The sequence below is a fragment of the Grammomys surdaster genome, unplaced genomic scaffold, assembly GCF_004785775.1.
Source record: "Grammomys surdaster isolate TR1022 unplaced genomic scaffold, NIH_TR_1.0 279, whole genome shotgun sequence".
NCBI classification, from domain to species: domain Eukaryota; kingdom Metazoa; phylum Chordata; class Mammalia; order Rodentia; family Muridae; genus Grammomys; species Grammomys surdaster.
The window spans coordinates 11,953,278-11,973,357 of NW_021604720.1; the positions used below are offsets into that span (position 1 = coordinate 11,953,278).

Sequence of the window (20,080 nt, forward strand, 5' to 3'; positions counted from 1 at the left end):
CCAAACCTAAGTGCTGCCTGAGTCTACCGTGCCAGCCTCTGAGGGAAAACCTGGGCTGGCACCTCCAACCCCAGCTTTGGCCCCAAGAAATTGTCATCAGCCCTAAGCAGCTTATCGTAACAGCAAGGGAGCCAGACGCCTGCTCCCTGTTCCAGTGGGAAGGAAGGGCCCTGTTTTATTTATTTCCTCAAACTCCTGGCCCAGCTCTGCTCTCAGACCAAAAAGAAAAAGAAAAAAAAATTACCATTCCTTGCAAAAGAAGCCCAGGCAGGGGTTTCTTGGAACAATTAGCAGGACCAGCTTTAGAGGAGCCTCATAAAGAATCCAGCATCAAACCCTGGAAGGCCGATGCCTTCCTGTTTATCCAGTGATTTAGATATGATTAAACTAATGGAGACATAATATCCTCTAAATAGCTGGCCAGGGCCTGCATGCCAGAACTCACTCAAATAGTGTGACAAGGAAACGGGCCTGTGAAACCCAGTGGCAGACTCCAACAAAGGCCTCATCCTGTGTCTGCATCCAGACCAATGCTAGGGACTAGAGGCTGGAGCCAGAGGTAGAACTCAGACCAGATCATGACTTACATTAGTTCTTTGGGTCTTAAGGCCTTCATTGACTTCCAGAGCAGAAGCCTTCCAACAGGACCATGATGGACACACAGATTGCTTTTCTTACTGATCCCTATTGGAACTGATCATGCAGAAACCAGAAAGTACTTTTATTTTCATCTGCTTTGTGGAGCCTTCTGTGGGGTCATGAAAGGTAACACACCCTTGCCTGTACTGGGCAATAGGTACTCCTGATATAGACCAAAGGAAAAATTCCTGAGAGAGATCTGGAAACTGCCCACGTTTGCATGGTATGTAGTGTTTGTTTTGTGATTCATCAGAGATCAGGAGCCTTGAAAGCCATTCCTGCTAGCAGACACAGAATCACAGGTGGATCACGACCCCGTCCAATGCTGTTCTGATAGATGACTGTGGCTTTTCCCTCTGTCATCCTCAGAGCACTTTTTTGAGCTGTTTCGTCTTCATCACTAGCTCTAGTGTCAGGTTCTCTACTCAATGAGAGATAAGCGGGCAGTGACTAGGAATGAAAACATCAACTGTCAGGCTCTGAGGGACACTAAATCTAGTGTTTCATACTGTGCCCATGTTATCATACACGTCACATACCTTGGCAAGACCTTCCGTCATCATTGAGAGTGAAACCAGGGTTGCATGTACAGGAATAGGATCCTGGAACATTTGCACAGAGCTGCTGGCAGTAACCATAGCGACACTCATCAATATCTGGAAATAAATGCAAGCAAGGTAAGACAGAGCTCTTCCCTGAGGCCACCATCAGCCTAGTGGCATTGTCCTCCTCTTCTAGGATGGGCCCAGAAAGGGCCGTGAGAGGAGACGGCTGCTTAGACAGAACCTACTAAGTTTCAGGAATGATGAACCCTTTGGACCACAGTGCCTACTTCATCATATTCCTCTACTTCCCCAAATGATCTTGTTCCATCAACAACTGAACCTATCCTGAAATTTGTGGCGGAATTCTTCTTCCTTGATTGGGATACTGCACAAGGCGACTTTCCAGAATGTACCCAACTCAGGCTTAACTAAGACTTATGCAATAATAACGTTCAATACTGAGTCTCCATGATCCTTTCAGTACCCTGGACATGAGCAAGTTAGCTTAGCATGTAAAAAGAATCAGCAGAAACACTCTAACAAACTGTCTGCCAGCTCTATTAATAATGGCTCTGTCCAGATGGCAGGAACAGGATACTGGGCCATCAGGATGAGCTGGGCAGTCCTACAGTAAGACCTATAAATGTGGTAATAGAAGGATGTGTGTGCTCACCTTGGTTCTGGAGTGGACATAGACCTTCAGATACAAACATCTGACCCATGGAAAGTAGCAACATGGTGGCGAATGTACACTTCCAGCAGAGCTGTGCCATATGCCCTCCCTGTAACATGCACCAGCCTATGAGGAGCCTATGATGTCACTGGAAAAGCACTTTATAACATCCTGAGCTAAAAAAAAAAAAAATGTGATAGGCTGGACAAGTCACTCCTACTAGGCAGGGTGCCACCATTGAAACCACCATTCTCCGTTTTCTGGGAGGACAGTGTCCTTACTTAACGCAGGCTCAGCTGGGACCAGTTCATCTGACTAAAGCAGTCACTGAGCCTCACATCATCCCTACTGTGTGGTAGACTCCCAGTGTCCCCTCCCTAGAACTTCAGCTCCTAGAAAGATATAGATAGCACTCTTCACACCTTGATCCCTGTGCTCAGGTTCTACTACCTACTTCTAGAAAGGATTCCTCCACCACCAGTCCAGCCCAACCCATTGCCTGTTTTTTAGCCTTCACCAGATTCTGCTCCACCAGATTTTCCCCTACCTTGTGATTCTGCTTTATCTTTGTCCCATTGGCTTCTAAGATGGCCCAACTACATTTGTCTGAGGTGGGCAGCTTCTACTTGGAAAACATTTTGACTTGTATAGTTGCTAATTCTGACCTCCTCCCAAGACACACTTGGAAACATCACCAGTGCCTGGAGAGGCGTCAGAGACAGAGAAGGTACTCTCTCCTTGGAGTATTTAGGAATGAAGCCCCTATCCTTCAGTTTTCTGAAAAAGATAAGGTCTCCAACTGTGCACAGAAGGGATGGTGGGTGGCCATGGAACCCACAAGTTAAAGAGAAAGAAGAGTTCAGCCAAGGGAAGGCATGGGATCTGCAGAAATTAAGAAAGGTCTCTGTCATATGTGAATATTAATGGACCATGCAATGTAGGCAAGTTATGTACCAATGAGCATCCTTCCACAGGGCTCTGTGGAAGAGAACAAACTTGACAAGCACAGGAGCAACATCTTCTGGCATCTCTCAGATAGAGATCTGCCCTCTGTGCATCTATGATGAGCCCATATACCCTGCCCCACATCTTAGTGCCCTTTGTGGTAAGAAAAAAATCTGGCTGGGAAAGCCAGAGACATCAATATTAGACCCGACTTGTTTTAAGTTTATCCAAAATGTTCCTCCTCTTTGAGTTTGTCTCCAACTCTATAAAAGTTAGATGACATAATATCGAACATCCTTTCCAGCCCTGGAGTTCTACATCAGAAGTTCCTGTATAACGAACTCCCTCTTGTTGTCGGCTGACATCCAGTAGGATCACATTTTCCATTAGAGCCGAGGTTGGTTTTAATGCATAGGGGCTATCATATTCCCAGAGGCCTGTGTGCATCAACTCTTCTGTGCCTGCCTGGGAGGGAGAAGCAGGCCAAGACCAGGCAGCTTGTCATGCCTCAAGGTCTCTTCAGATAGGTCACAAAGTAAACCCAAACTCAGCCTCAATCCAGAGACCTGGAGGAAAGGTTTTTGGTTTTGGTGTTTTTGTTTGTTTGTTTGTTTCCACATATGTATATATTCTATACTGTTGTTTGGTTCGAACTTGAAGGCAACTTGGCTAAATGCAAATCCAGAGCATAAGAAAAAAAATGTCCCTAATTAATGACAACTGCAAGGGATAAAATTGTCACTTAGAGATGATTGACACCTTGGAGAGAACAGAGTTGTGGCTGAGCAGAGTGGAGTGGCAGGTATCAATGCTGGAAAGGATGGCACTGGCACTCCTGATCTAACTTTGAGATGTGAAACATTCCTGTAACTAAGCAAAAGTATTCTCTTGGCTTAGGACTTTTCTAACCAGGGTAGAATAACTCTCATTTCTACTACTTCTTGGCTTAGCTGTAAGCTTCCTGAAGGCAGGAAGATTTCAGCAAATTTATACCAAATCCCTTAAAATGTAGTTTTAAAAAAAATATGAAGTGCTACTGATACTGAAAACTCATTTTAACGAATAGTGACATGTGTAAGGTCATTTCATAGCTTTCTACACACACCCAAAGATAAACTTACCTGGACCTCTCCACAGTTCTCACATTGTACTGTAACCATGGCAACCACCAACCCCCCAGAATTTCTCTTGGAGCCTTGAGGAGCTCTTACCTAGGCACTGCCCTTCCAGAAGCCAGTACCCATCGGTGCAGGAGCAGGTGTACCCTCCTTCCGTGTTGATACAGATCTGGGTGGGGTTGCACTGGTGTGAGTCTGTCGCACACTCGTCCACATCTGTAACACAAAAAAATGATTTCAGAGAATGCTGCTCACATCTGAGAACCCTGGAGCCACCAGAAGTGCAAGCTGTGCCTCTGTCTCACTGAGAGGCTGCTGATAAAATCACTGGGTTACACCGAGAGCAGAGTATTTCCCTGATAAGCACTTTTGAGAAACACCAGAGTGGCTTTTGCTCTGAGAACTACACATAGTGGGGAAACACAGCCGTTTGCACTGTTTGTCAGCCTTTATCCTTCTTGGCCTTTGTCAACCTTCTCTGAACATGCAGTAGACTGACAATGACTCCTTCTTTTGATCCTGGTCTCTGCTGCCTACCCTTCCTGTCATCCCCTCAGCAGCTGGATTTGCTCATTGACACCTTCTTTGCCAAGTGGACCAGCAGCAAGTCAGTAGTATCATTGAAATCTGCCATTCACTGTGTGGTTTGATGAACCCCACATTTATCCTCATTGGACTTTGTGAGCCCACTTTACAGCTGGGCAAACAGAGCTGAGGAAGCCATAAATACCAAGCCACAAGCTTAGCCCATGCCTCCTCCTGCCTGACTCAAGGCTTCTCTGTACAAAGATAACAGAGGACATAGCCATGACCAAGCAGATGCACGAGGGTCTGTCTAAAGAAAGTGAGCTATTACTGCCTTCTCTACAACCCACTTTGCATATCTGCCTGTTGATGCTGCAGACTGAAGACTTCCTCCCCAGCCATTCAAATGGCATCTTTGGGCTGTGGACATAATGTATCTGCCTGACATGCCTGAGGTTCTGAACTTAATCACAGATAACATGTTTGCATGTGTGTAATGGAGCTAGAAGGCTCCAGGACCCCAAGGTGTGAGTATCTTGAGACAAACCCTGGCATAGATAGCACTGGTTTTGGCATGCTGTGTGCTCAGGAAGCCAGCACAGCTGAACATAGTAACCAGGTAAGCAGCGGTATCCTCAGGTTAAATGACAATCCACTATCCACAACAAGCCAATACTAAGGGAACTGATGAATCCCTGCCAGACTCCAAAGTCACAAGGTGTCTGGTTCCCATGGGGAGCCAATTGTCACTACTCTAAGCATGAATAGCCTCAAGAGTCTGGGTTCTAGGTAGTAGCACTTTCATTCCACTTTGACACTGTGACAGCATGCAAAGTCCCTACCCAGTTCTCTGCTGCCAACTCCTGCCCCTGCCCTTTGCCTCCCCCTTCTACCCCAGCTCTGCCCATACAGCCAAGCCTCCCTGGGGAGCCTGGGAATAATGCTTGGCCAGTGGCCACTCCTGTCCCAATCCACTTCCAAGCATATGACAATAAATAATGCCACCATCCGCCAGGACATATTTATATTTTCCCAGCAGAGAATGATCGATGGTGATTATACCCTGGGAACAACCTTGGGAGTCTCTGTTCTTGTCCCTGACTTGAGGAGAATGGTAAATGAGTGTGACCAAAAGGAGGTGAGAAGCTGTTGAAAAGCCATGGCGACAAGTCCCCAAGCCTCTGCCTTTGTGTGACATGTAACATAAACAACATGCCTGTAGAAAAGTCCTGCAGAAACCAAACACAGCACGCTGATCTCAGGAGGACATATAGGACTTCAACATGGGTCTACTGTACATGCACACAAACGCATACATACACACAACTGCATATGCACATGTACAGACACTTTTGTGCACATGCACACACACATGCCTACATATACAAACACACACATACATGCTTGCATGCGCATAAACACACACATAATTAATCTAAACATTTAGATTTAATTTTCACTTAATCTAACTAACTTTTACTATATATATATTTAAGTGGACTTGTCTATATAAAGTCTGTTTTGAGAACTCACGAGCTCTATAGATCCCTGGAACAAGAGCACTGTAAAATCCCAGCCAGGCTTCCTCAGCCAACTAACTGACAGGATTTTGGAATGTGGAATTTTAAAGTGGCCACCACCCTGCAAAGCACTGTTAGCTTACACACCTGCTGGAGGAGCCCAAACTGAGAATGTTCAGTCTGGGTTTCCACAAGGGGGTGAATGAGGCTTTGCAGATTCCAGCTCATAGCTGAATTGCTTACATTAAATACATCTGACTTAAAAAACAGAAGGAAAAAGACATAGAATGGCTCCAAGGACATTCTTTGGCAGGCTGTCATTTTCTGCATCAGTGGAAAAGCACAAGTTATGGCAACCTGAGCAGGTGTCATTATCCTTGTGTGCAATCATGTCTGTTCCCTTTCCTGTGTGATAGTTATGAATGGTCCCCTCAGAGGAAAGAACGCTGAGAGAGAACAATCACTTATTCATTCATGTATTCATTCTTTATGCTGCTTGGTATGGGTGAGTGTGTGTGTGTGTGTGTGTGTGTGTGTGTGTGTCCATCCAAACCTCCAGCCCTCCTAACACATCTACCAGCTCCCTGCTTCCTCTCAGGAGCTGCAGGCTGAGTCAGCTGCCTGGGCACCTGGAGGAGTCTACCACAGAAATTGTGGCTGGTCTCTCCCCAGGTGGGAAAATGTCCCTCTGGCTGTCCAGGTGGCTAGCCTCTTGGCCTTTAAGGAAAGTGTTCATAATCTTTTCTGGAACCTGGGAAAGCCCAGGGTGCTCCCACCCAAAAAGCAATCCTCACCTCAGCTTGCAGTTTTGTTGAGGCACTGTGTCCTTCACATGACCCCAGGATGGTCTTCTCAGTGGCAGACAACTCAGAAAAGCCATCAGACCAGTCTTTGATGCCTTTGTCATGGGCAGAGTGGACACCTCAACATGAGGTAACTCATCCAGCACTTCATATTACTCACTAAGTCTCATCATCTTAGTCAGATAGTAAGCTGACATGGGCAGGTAGGCCAGAGCAGTGTGAAGGCAGGCCCTCTGAATCTGGTCAAGGTCTCACAGAGTCACCAAATGGAGATACTGGCTTCTCACAACTGCCAATCATCCTGAGGACCACAAAATGTTCTTCCCCTCTGACTCAAGAGGCAGCATGAGAAGGGGCTGCCTTCCACAAGCTACCACAGGCCCTAGAGCTAGAGTGCAGTGGAAGCCATGTCTGACTGGCACTCCAGTCTCTAAGTTCTCTGGAGACATTGTGGGTCTCCTGCTGCGGGCTTGAGCTCAGCTGATGTCCCTTCTCAGAAAGCACCACACGCAACACTGTTTTTTTTTGTCCCATATGAAATGGTTTCAAGAGCAACCTTAGTGTTGATTCTCAGTTAATTAGCTAATAATTCTTCCACCATAGACACATTGCAGTGTGGATAGCATGAAAATATATGCCTGCTGTTGCTGTGTGTGGATACTCACATAAAGACACTACCTTGTGGCAGTCACTCCTGAAAGTTAACAGTGATGTCTTTACACTATTTTCATATCAATAATTCTGACTGAAAGAAGTTGTTCTTTGCAAATGTGGGCCAGGGAGCTGGCTAGGTGGTTCAGAGTACCTACTCTCTTTCCAGAAGATCTGAGTTTGGATCCCAGAACCTACATCAAGAGGCTCACGGCCACCTGTAACTCTAGCTCTAAGGACTCTGACCCCTTCTCCTGGCTTCTGTGGGCGTCCACACCCATGTGAGATGTACTTATACAGACACATAGGTGTAAATAAAAATTTAAAAAGTTTTAAAGTTATATAAGCTGAATGTGGTGCCATATGTCTATAATCCCAGTCCCTGGGAGACTGAGGCAGGAGGATTACCAAAAGATCAAGGCCAGTTTGGCTACACACTGGGTATCTGGCCAAGTAGGACTACATAGCAAAACATTGTGGGGAAAAAATGGCAAAACACTGAGTTAAAATTTAAAAGCATAAGTGACAGGACTGGTATGGCAGCTCAGTAGATAGAAGCCCCAGTCCCTGAGCCTGATGGCTGGGGTTTGATTTGATTCCCAGGACTCACATAAGCTATTCTCTGACCTCCACATATGCATCTTCACCTGTAGAAGTAAGAAGATGCAAACATACATACATACATACATACATACATACATACATACATACAATTTTTAAAAGTTAAAACAGAATAGCCATGGCTCTCCCATGCCACAGGGAGAACATTTTCTGAGCCACACTCACAGCACCAAAGTTTAAGAGGGAAAAGAAACCTGCCAGTGGGCTGAGACCTCTTTGTAAATGACTGTCGGGTAAAAGAGTAAGAACTGGAGGGACTGACATTGATGAATGTGGGCCCAGGTTCATGTACTGATAACTGGGAAGTACAGAATGTTCTCAGCACCCTCCTCTGGAACCTGCTGGTGTTAATAGCTGCTAAGACGGCTGCCTCACAGGCTTCTGGGAGATTGTTAAACTACCAAAGATACTCACTCCATCACCAGTGCCTACCACAGAACTGGTGCTCAAACATTCCAATTTATTTGCCAGTGACCAGTTGTCCCTACCAGCCATGAAAGATCAGGAAGTCTGGCTTCTGCCTCTTGTGGGTCATGGTCTAGAACTTAACAGAGACACCCAAGACCTTGGCACTGAGGCTCACGGGGCTGTGTGGCCAGGGACATGGTCTCTCTCCATCAGATCCCACACACACTACACAGTAGGAGATTATGGTAAGAGGAGAAACATGACAGACATCGTCCTTCAACGGCATCTCAATTTCTACCTCTGCACTCTGGCATCTGCGAGTCCTTCTAGGATGACAGACAGCCGAAACATGAAGTGATATGTCCCCTACAGAGCTCCACAGCCATTCCTCAACCCTGCCCAGTCTGAGTTTTCCCTTTCTACACCCATGCTCCAATTCTGTGAACAGGTAAAGCTGGTTTAGGGAGCCTCCATTGAACGTGCCTGCTCTAGTGTGAGAAAAGTCATTGGCCAAAGGGAAACATTCTTGCCGGGCAACAGCTGTCCAAGAGTACTTCACGCCCACACCTTCCCAAGGGCTCCAATCTTGCTTTTTGGACATGGCAGAGATCATTTCTGTGGTAGTAGAATTTTTAGCCGATGAAACAACATGTTTTTCCAGCCCATTTTTGGTTCCTTCCTTGCCCAAGTTAATGGGGTTTGATAAGAATAGGGAGAATAATACTGCCGCATTCCTGCACCTCGGCAGGAAGGCTATTCCAGCCTGGCTGCTGGGCTGGGTCACTGCCATTTTTTTTTTTTCAGGCAGCCCAACCCAGCCAAGCCTGGAAGCCACACAGGACCGACTTCCCAAACACCTGCTTAATTAAAGACCTCAGTGTTTGAGAACTTGCTTGCTAAATTCCTAGCACATCTGCACTCCATGTGCCTGATGGTCTTGCATGATCATTAGGAGTCCAAAAAAAAAAAAAAAAAAAAAAAACCTCCATGTTTACAGCCCTTTTCTCAATTCTTGATATTAAGCACTGGACCACTAATTAGGCAACAAATGTGTGGTCCATTTTCCAAACAACAACAAAAGAATCCTTCCATCTTGGATGAAACCAGCTGGAATCTGAGACCCAGACTCTCCCTGGACGCTGTTCATCTACCCATAAAGTAAGGTTGGAGAAGTGTTCTCAGATGGCCTTAGTTCTCATCTTCCACAGAGACTGAATATGTCAGTAATGAGGATCATCTTGGTTGGGGGTTGGGGAGTAAATTATTTTCATCCACAGAATGCATGATAAACAGCGAGTGGCTGGGCTCACTTTCAAAATGGGGAGAGAGTTGGCCAAGTCTATTAGACTTATGCCAGAGTTCGGGTGGCCACTGCTTCGGAGAAGGGACAACACAGGGGTTTTCTCAAGCATCATGAGTCAAGATGTTCTCGAAGTAAGAGGATCAGCCTGCTCATTGGCAACCTGGACATGGTTTATTAGGGGCTTAAGACTTAGGCCATTATTGTGACTATAAAGCAAACAGCAAAGCACTCAAATTCGATTTCCACTTATTAAATTCTTGCCACTTGCCCATCACCAGAGAAGAGGTTTGGATGTATACCAGGCAGCATTTTCCAAACCTCGCTGTCCACATGAATGACTGACTACGTGAGATTGTCTGGGGTTGAGGCTTGGCGAGGTGCATTATTTTGAAGTGATTTAAATGAGTCTGGGGCAGAGGAATCTGTGGGACAGCAATGATTTTCAACTTTCATGTATATATGAATCAGAGAGGTTCTTGTTAAAACAGGATTCTGAGATGCTGTACACTTGACAGCTCCCTGGTGACACCAATGCATGTGGCTCAGGGACTACACTTTGAATAAGTGCACTCCTCTGACTGATGCTGAGTTCTGTGCACTCCTCTGACTGATGCTGAGTTCTGTGCACTCCTCTGACTGATGCTGAGTTCTGTGCATGCCTCTGACTGATGCTGAGTTCTGTGCCCACACAATGTGCTTAGGATTTTAGGGAGTGTTTAAGATAAACTGGGGAGGGGGGCAAAAACTCAATTCTTTAAGATAAAGGCTGTTGGCTACAACAACAACTCAGTCCTTGGTATCCATGGGTTCTGAGGTCACAGACTCCCCCTGCTGAGATTTAGGACATGTGGAAACTGGAAGTGTACCAACTGTATTCCCCATCACCACTTTAACAGGTTCTTACTATGTCGCCATGGCTGGCTTCAAAGGCTCAACCCTTCTACCTCTATTTCTTGCCAAGTGGCAGGGTGACGTATATCAAGCAGGTTTTTGTCTCATCATTGGTCCCCACTCAAACATCTCAGTATAGCCACTACTTGCATAGCATTTATGTTGTATCGGGTATCACAAGCAGTCCAGAGATGGTTGCGTTTGGGAGTGGGTAAGCAGATTATGCACAAATACTAGGCAAGTTTGTCATAAGAGGCATGAGCATCTGAGGATTCTTATCTCCAAGGAGCTCCTGTCACCACCCCTCCCGGGGTAGATTCACTGAGAGTATTATTAAAGCCCCTAGTGGGGACTGGGTCAGAGGTTAAGAGTGTATACTGCTCCTTCAGAGTATGGAAGTGTAGGCTCCAGTACTCACATCTGGCAACCCACAACCACCTGCAACTCCAGCTCTGTGGGATCTGATGTCCTCTTCTGGCTGTCATAGGCAGGAGCACGCTCACACATGTGCATGCCCACACAGACACACACATATAGACATATAGACATAATTTAAAATAAAATCAATCCTAATATAGCCTGACCCACACACATTGCTGTTCCAGTACACACCCACCTCTACAATTCAGTCCTGTAGTGGTGGGTGCCGACTGTGTTACTGGGTACCTACAGCAGCCCATGTCATGAAAGGCCCTCCCTCCTATTGGTTCACTGGTAGTGTTGGGTTTTCCATGAGTAAACTCAACTCCCCAAATCTTCACTAAGTTCTTAGAAACACTCCCTAGAGGTGATGGCCAAAGTGCAGAGATCCCAAGCAGGAGAAAGGTCAAGATTTTCCTAATAGACGTGGCGTTATTTTTCATCAGCCCCGTAAGATCACAGCTCATAAATGCATGGATCTTATATCCTGAAATCTCCCTGGCTCCCCACATGCAGTTTTCTTGTCCTCTCTGAGCCAATTCCTCCACCTCACTCTTTTTACATTTCATTTGGAGACAGGGTCTCACTCTGTCGCCCTGGCTGGCCTCAAACTTGCAGAGATCCACCTACTTTCTGCCTCCAAAGTGCTGGGATTAATGTCATGTACTACCATGCCCAATATATTCCTGTCTGCTTTTTCTCAGTGTCATAGTCTGTGACACACACACACACACAAACACAAACACACAACCAGCTCCCCATTCCCAGTGCTCTGTCTTAACTAATGACACCACCTTTTTTCCCAGTGGAGAGTGGGGGTGGGGTAAAAACCTCAAGGCTCCTTGTCCCTTTCTAAGTCCCAGCGGAGGGTACCACCCTCATGACCTCATCCAAACATCATCACCTTCCAAGACCTCACTTCCTGTTCCATCACACGGGGATCAGTATATTGACACATTAATCAGGCAAGGCACAGACTTTCAAAGCCATGCCTGATATAGCTTCCTCTGTCTTCCTCATTTAACTTGCCCGAGAAAGTTTATTCTGAGAAGTGTTGAGGAACGAAAATGATGGCCCTCCCTGCCCTGAAAGCACACATTAGCGGCACCCCTCGGGATGCAAGTAGAAGCCCAATCTACTTTTCCATCCAGAGCAAAACCCTCATGAGCCCTGCTACTCGTGTGAGAATATGCAGGTGTGCAAATCCACCCCAAGGAATTAATCAGTCCAGCAGTGGCAACAAACTTTCCCTCCTGGGCTACCCTCAGGGCTCCCTTAGTAAGGAAATCTGCAGGTGTGTCCTTCCCAGCCCTGAGGTGAGAGGGCCCTTGGTCAGACTCTCAGTCCCTCACCTGGTTACCAGAGCAAACCTGCACACATTGCTGACCTTCTGTATCTCAGCTTCCTTATCTCCGATAGGAACTTACATCACCTGCTCTCCAAGACCTCACACCAAGTCCAGAAAACCGACGTAGCTCCTAAGTACCTGGATGGGATCAGAGCATGGCTCACCTGATAGTGTGCTTGCCTCACATACACAAGGACTTGAGTTCAATCCCCAGAACCTACATAAAAATGAACAAGGTAGCACAGACTTGGATCCCAGAGCTAGAGAGATATACTGAAGGATCCCTGGGACTTGCTGGTCAGCCAGTCTAGCCTAGTTGATCATCTCCAAGCCAATGAGAGGACCTGTCTCAAAGGAACGAAACATGATCCTGAAAATGGCATCCAAGGTTATCCTCCAACCTTTATTATACACGCACATGTGCGCAGCACAAACACAAAAACACACATACAAAATGCACAGTGACTTCTTCACTAACAATACCTCACCATATCTTCCCAACTGCTCTCTGAGGTTTACACTGCGAGTTCGGTGTAACAGTGAGTCAAGGCGCATGCCCCAGCCATCAGAGTGAGTGATCCGTGGAGCAAGGATCTGAGCTCTGTATCCCACACTTACCCGTCTTCAGGACAATAAACTCTCATGGGACAGAAACAGACTCAGGCTCCTTGTCTTAGGGATGCTGGGAGGGCTGACTAGAGCTACTCTGCAGTTACATGTGACAACCTGGGGGAATCTTGATGACATTCTGTTAAGCAAAATAGGCCAGTTGCAAAGGACAGACACTTACTTCCTGACCCCTTTTCTGTGACATGCCCACGAGAGTCAAATAGAGCCAGAGAGTAGAATGATGGTTTCTAGGCAAAGAGATGGTTGCAGAGTTTTCAAGTTGAAAGATGGAGTTCTAAGATCCGAGGTCTGCTTCATGACAGTGTGGATACACTCAAAATGGCTGAGCAGTGCCCCTTGAAGATGGCCGAGGCAGCACATTTTATATCATGTGTGTTTTACCACAATGCAGAAGTTAATGGCTGAGAATCAGAGCCGATTTCTTCACTCGGCTTTATTCCAAAGTTTACAAACTGTTCCTAATCAAATCAGAGATAAACAAGTGACCTGTGCTCTACAGCTAAACCCCAGAAGGAAGTCCACAGCAGCCATGCTGTGCCCTCAGGATCTGCTGATCCCTCTGTGCTGGAACAGCCTACATGTCTTCTGCGACTCAGTGTTACTGCATGGGACCCAAGAAGCAGGGAGGGAGGGAGGGAGGGAGGAGGGAGGGAGAGGGAGGGAGGGAGGGAGGGAGGGGAGGGAGGGAGGGAGGGAGGGAGGGAGAGAGAGAGAGAGAGAGAGAGAGAGAGAGAGAGAGAGGGAGGGAGGGAGGGAGAGAGAGGAGACAATAGAAGGAAAGAAGCTACAAAGAGCTCTGAATTATAACGGAGGGTGGGGGTGAATCCAGCCTCTAAAGTTTGGGTTCAACAGGCAACAGGGAGGTAGCCACAGGGAAGCTGGGGCCAGACCTGGTTCAAATCCTGACCTCACTTTTTAAGACACATAATGTAAAACAAATTCTGAGGGGCTCTTTTTGTCAGCCCCTAAAACCTGATTTTTTTTTTCATGTATAAAGAGAATTAATGGCAAGAGTAACTCGGGAGGAATTGTAAGCCAAGTCCTTACCACAGTCCCAGTCAGGAACTGGTCTTCCCAGTCAAGGAGCGGTATTTAGACTAGAAGACTGTCTCACTATTTCACTAGCAGAGGAGGAGGAGAAACAGGAGGATCTATCTCTTAAATGAAAAGAGAGGAAGAAAGGTTTGAAAGTCAGGCTCAAATCCCAAACTAGCTCCACAGTGACCTTCAGGGACACCTTCCTACACAACACCACCTCCTCTGAAAAAATAGGTCTCCAGATTCTTGTGTCTAGAGAAGCTGACAAGCCGGATCCTGAGAGCTCAGGTAGGCACCTGAGCTGAGGCAGGCAGAGGAGGCCCCCTGGAGGACACAAGAAAAAGCGATGCCAAGAAGTCTGGGGCTCGCCGCAGCATACAAAGCAAGTCTACACAGGGCACTGTAGCCAGGTATGTTATAAACACGGCCATGTTTCCTAGGATTTGCTCTGGAATCAGAATGCCCTGGTATTCCCCTATGGACACCTCTCTGGACCTGTTTGACAGGCATATCTAAATGTGCTGCTGAAAAGACAGAACTGTTGGTTTATTCTTCTCACATTAACATATCAAATAGTTATTGACTCATAAAAGGAAATGTGCTCCTTAGGCAGAGCTTCCTGTCACTCCCCTCATTTAGTCAGCTGTATGATTGGTGCTGAACAGACTGGGCATTTCCATTCTCTGTCTACTGCTCTTCACAAGCAGAGCTAAGTATAGTTTTTATTCACATACATTCTTTTAGGCAAGTCGAAGACGTTACCACTTAACTAGCCAGCTGCTAACTAGGCTGATGCCAATCCTTTCATTTTCTTTTTAATAAAAGCATCATGCCTGAGTTTGGGGGAGTCAACAAGGTAAGAGATTCCCTTGAGGGGCTGGGGAGATGGCTCAGTTGATTAAGTGTCGGCTGTGTAAGCATGCGAGCCTGTGTTTAGATCCCCAGGAGTCATGTAAAAGGCAAGCATGGTGATGTGTATCTGTAGCCCCAACACTAGACAGGCAGAGACAGGAGGTCCCTGGGCTTGCTGGCCAGTCGGTCTGGCCCAGTCAACTCCAGGTTCAGTGAGAGGCCCTGTCTCAAAAGAATAAAATGGAGAGAAATTAAGGGAGCAATCGATGCTGGCCTTTGGCTTCTGCATGCATATGCACTCAAACATACTTATATGAATATATGAATTCATCCATGTAAATACATACATACATACATACATACATACATACATACACACCACATGCATAACACACACACATAAAGTGGGAGAGAGAGATTTACTGGAAGACACGCCATCTTAAATGAATTTACAGAATTATTGCCACTATGGAAAAAATTGTCACTCTGCGGGTCATGCAATAAATAAGTGGGTCATTATCTAAATCTTTGATGTTTAAGACTATGGTGGAGTCTCAAGTCAACAGTTTTACAAGCAGCAAACCTTCTGTGTCTGCTTCTGGTACCAAAGACCAAGGAAGTAAACAGGGCTAAAAAGACGGTTCTTCAGGTCAGCACATTTCTGAGTGTGTAGGCTACTCTAACATTCAGTCTAGCTGACAGGAATGGATGGTCTGACTTCAGGAAGGGACAACTCCTGTGGCAGATGGTTAACAGAGCTCATAGTTCACTGTCTCTACAAACATTCACTAAGCAAATTCTATGTTCCTGGCACTGGGCTGGGCACTACAAACACGAAAAGAGTAAACATATTCTAAATGAATGTCACGGGACCTGTATCAGGCAGACCACGTTTCTTGGTGAGAATGCAATTAAATGAAAATCAATATGAAAAATATAAATCCTAATAACTGTAATTTGAAAAACTCGCCACTACATACATAAGAGACCAAGATGTAACCACAGTGAAAACTGGAATATTCTTTGATCTTAACAGCATGAAAATGCTGTGTGCCCCAAGACAAAATGACATTTCAGTCAACAGACTACACATAAATTATTCTGAGCCCAAAAGATTGAAATGGAGCTAAAAATAAATAAAAACACTTGCATTTAAAGAAAAAAAAAACAACTCTTTAACCACTGATTTAAAAATTAAATACAGCTTTTCCTTAGATCAGTGGTTCTCAACCTTTCTAATGCTACAACCCTTGAATACAGTTCCTCATGTTGTGGTGACCCCCAACCATAAGATTATTTTTGCTGCTTCATAACTGTAATTTTGCTACTGTTGTGAACCATGATGTAAATATTTCTGGAGAAAGGGGTTTGCCAGGGGTCTCAGCTCACAGGCTGAGGACTGATGCTGTAGACCACAGCTAGCAGGTACTCCGACTCCGCAGTGATGGCATCAACTCAACAGTATGCCACTCCAGATTCTGCAGGAGCCAGTGAGAACCAAAGTTCTTCAGGTTCTGCCCATCCTGTCCCCTGTGTTTTTAGTACCTTTCTAGTTTTAGATACACAGATACTTATGGCCTCTCATACCCCCTCTCACCTACAGGGTATAAGTAAGTACGTATGTGTTGTAGTCGCCTACAGCGTTCAGTACTGTAACATGCTACATTGGTCTATAGCTTGGGAACAAGACTGAACCATGTAGTTCAGATATGGAGGAGGCCATCCATGCTGGCTTGGGTAAGAGCAGCTCCCATAGGCTCATATGTCCGAATCCTTGGGTCCCCAGTTGGTAGAACTATTTGGGAAGGATTAGAAAATTTGTCTTTTTGAAGGACATATGCCACTGAGGGTGGGCTTTGAGGTTATAAAAGCCCATACAATTCCCAGCTGCCTCTCTCTGCCTCCTGTTTGTGTCTCAAGATTTAAGCTGTCTATTACTCCAGTGCTGTGCCTGCTTGCCTGCCTGCCTCCTGCCATGCTTGCTTCCCCACTGTGATGGTCATAGACTACAGCCCACTGAAAGTGTAAGCCTCAAAAAAAAAAAACTCCTTCTTTCATATGATATCTTGGTCATAGTGTCTTCTCACAGCAATAGAAAAGCGACTAAGACTTTATCTCATCTTGGTCTGTGTATGTACACTCCAATATGTCCACATGAAGACAAAATTGCCTGACAACACATTTCTCAGGACATATTCCCATTGTTATATAACATGTAACTATGTATTCAAACTTGTAGAACATATGGTGCGTGTGTGTGTGCGTGTGCGTGTGTGTGTGTGTTGTCTCAAGTGCTGATCAAGAAATTTTTTAACACTTAAAATTAATGAATTATGTCCCAAGCCTGAGGAATTATAAGAGAAAAAAATAAACCCAACACTTTAAAAGAGGACAGTAAAGATCACAGCAGAGGATTGGACAGATGACTCCGTAGTCCCAAACATTTGCTGCCTTTGCAGAGAACCTAAGCTCAGTCCCCAGCACCAGACAGCTTACAAATGCCTGGGACTCCACCTCCAGGAGATCCAATGCCCTCTTCTGTGGGAACATATACATCTATTTATACACAGACACACACATACTGGACATGCACATACCTACCTACACACACACAGACACACACACACACACATAATTTAAAATAATATTTTTGAAAAATAACAGCAGAAAACATTTTAAAAAGGGAAAACAAGAAAAGAAATGAGTTTACCAAAGCCAGAGATTGGTTCTTTAAGATGGTTAAATTGGCCGGGCGGTGGTGGCGCACGCCTTTAATGCCAGCACTTGGGAGGCAGAGGCAGGAGGATTTCTGAGTTCAAGGCCAGCCTGGTCTACAGAGTGAGCTCCAGGACAGCCAGGGCTACACAGAGAAACCCTGTCTCGAAAAACCAAAAAAAAAAAAAAAAAAAAAAAAGATGGTTAAATTGTTCTATGACTTGGCAACATTTGTCACTTAAAAAAAAAAAAAACAGGTTAAAGGGTGGCTCAGTGGTTAAGAGCAAGTCCTGCTCTTGTAGAGGACCCAGATTTAGTTCCCAGCGTCATCAGGCTGCTCATGACCATCTATACTGCCAGTTCCAGGTCACCTGATGACACTGGCTTCAGCAGGCTCTGCTACTCACCTGCTCAGACAAATCCTTTAAAATCATAAAGATAGATACTTTTGAGAACAAAAATATTAGAAATGAAAATAGAAAATGAACTATGCCTGAAGCAGGGACTAAAGAGATCATTCAGAGAATGTAGGGAAGAGTTCATTCAAATGAATCTAAAAGCATAAATGAAGTCATCATTAGAAAAACATAACTTTGCAAAACTCCTGAGGGAGGAATTAAGAGCCAGATGTAGTGATTCCTGTCTGGAAACCCAGCACCCGGAAGGTGGAGGCAAGGAGTGTTGCCAGCTTGGACTACACAGTGAGTTTGAGCCAAGCCTACATTACATAGTAAGACTATGCCTGGAAAAAAGAGAGAGACTAGAAGGTCCAAATAGTCAAATTACCACATAATTGTAAAGAATTTATATTGGCAGCTGAAAACCTTCCCATTCACACACATACAAAAATACCAGACCCCAGTGATCTTACAGGCAAATTCTAATGAAGTTTCCATGAACCGGTCCATGAATAGATCAGTTTAGCTTTCCAAAGAATAAGAAAGAAAAAAACATCTCACTCTATCAAGATGATATGATACTGGAATCAGCCGGCATAATTCAAAACAGGAATGTGAGAGGCCACTTTAATTTGTAGATATTGCTGTCCAAAATTCTAAACAAAGTGCTAGCCAAACAAATCAGACATATTTTAAACAAATTATGCTATGTCATGACCAAGGTGGTTATCTTAGAAATGAATATGCAAAGTGGATAACAAGAAAACCGACCAGGGACTGGAGAGATGCCTCACTCAGAAAAGAACTTGGTGTGCAAACATGGGGGTCCATGTTAAGGGAGCCAGGCATGGCAGTTTATGGTTGTAACCTAGCGCTGAGTGGTAAAGACAGGCAGCTCCCTGGAGCTTATTACCCTGCTGGTACAGATAAACTGGCAAGCTCCAGATTCAGAGAAAGACTGTTTCAAGTAATAAGGTGAAGAGTGACCATAGAGTTAACAGGTTTCAACCTGTAGGAATAAGAATATTAACATACACACACATACACACAACACACATATACAGACACACAAGCCTACCAATGGAAGTAATCATATAAGCACATTTTCAAAGTGTCTAATTATCCCAAAACTTGTATTAAAAGCATTTGTTTTAACACCCACTCATTCTTTGGCAGTGCTGTGGATAGAATCCAGAGTCTTCCATTTACTGGGGAAGTACTCTATCACAGAGATACATAATGATTTTTGCATGTGTATGTGTGTATGTTATTCATATGTGCATATGTGTATATGGTGTACATGTGTATGTGTACATGTGAAGGCCAGAGTTTGATATCAGGTGTGTCTTCCTCAAATGCTCTCCACCTTATATATTAAGGCATTCTCTCACTTAAACCCAGAGATCGATGATTCAGATAGTCTAACCAGGCAACCTGCTCTAGGCATCCCTTGTCTCTGCTGTGAGAGTCTCTGCCACCGGAATACAGGTAGGCTACCATGCCTGCACTTATAGAGGTGATGGCGACCCAAACTCCAGTCCTAATTGTGGGGTAAGTACTGTACCCGCTGAGCCACCAACCTGGCCCTCATCCTGAATTTTTTAAACAAGAGAAAGACAACTCAGTAAACATTATTCTTCATAATGAAGTATTAGCCATGACCTTTGTGCTACCCAGAGACAGACGATGTTCACTGTCATCACCTACTCTGTATTATGCTAAAAATCTCCGCCAGTATAGAAAACATGAGAAATACATTTTTTTTAAAACTATAAGGATTAGAAAATAAGAGAAAAAAACATCCATTACTCTTGGATAGTATCATTGTCAGTACAGCCAAAAAACTCTACCAAGGACTAGACGTGATGACAGAATTTCACCAGCCATCTCAACATAAGATCAACACTTAGAAATAAGTTGTGTAAGAAAGAGACTATTAAGTTTTTGCAAGCTTGTTTGTGTTTGTTTGTTTGTTTGTTTGTTTTTAGGCACCATTCATAAAGAAACCACCAGATTGGCAGAAATCAAGAAGTTTGC

General features: G+C 45.0%; 1 protein-coding gene across 2 annotated transcripts in view; it reads right to left on the reverse strand.

The window, feature by feature from the left end:
• Positions 1-20,080, reverse strand: part of Fbln5 (fibulin 5) — a 65,501-nt gene that overhangs the window by 17,244 nt on the left and 28,177 nt on the right. For both annotated transcript variants that reach the window (XM_028777328.1, XM_028777327.1), the window contains exons 5-6: positions 4,014-4,136; positions 1,179-1,295 (exon numbers count right to left, since the gene is read on the reverse strand). In XM_028777328.1, the coding sequence (XP_028633161.1) occupies positions 1,179-1,295; positions 4,014-4,136 (240 nt within the window). The remainder of the gene's footprint in view (positions 1-1,178; positions 1,296-4,013; positions 4,137-20,080) is intronic.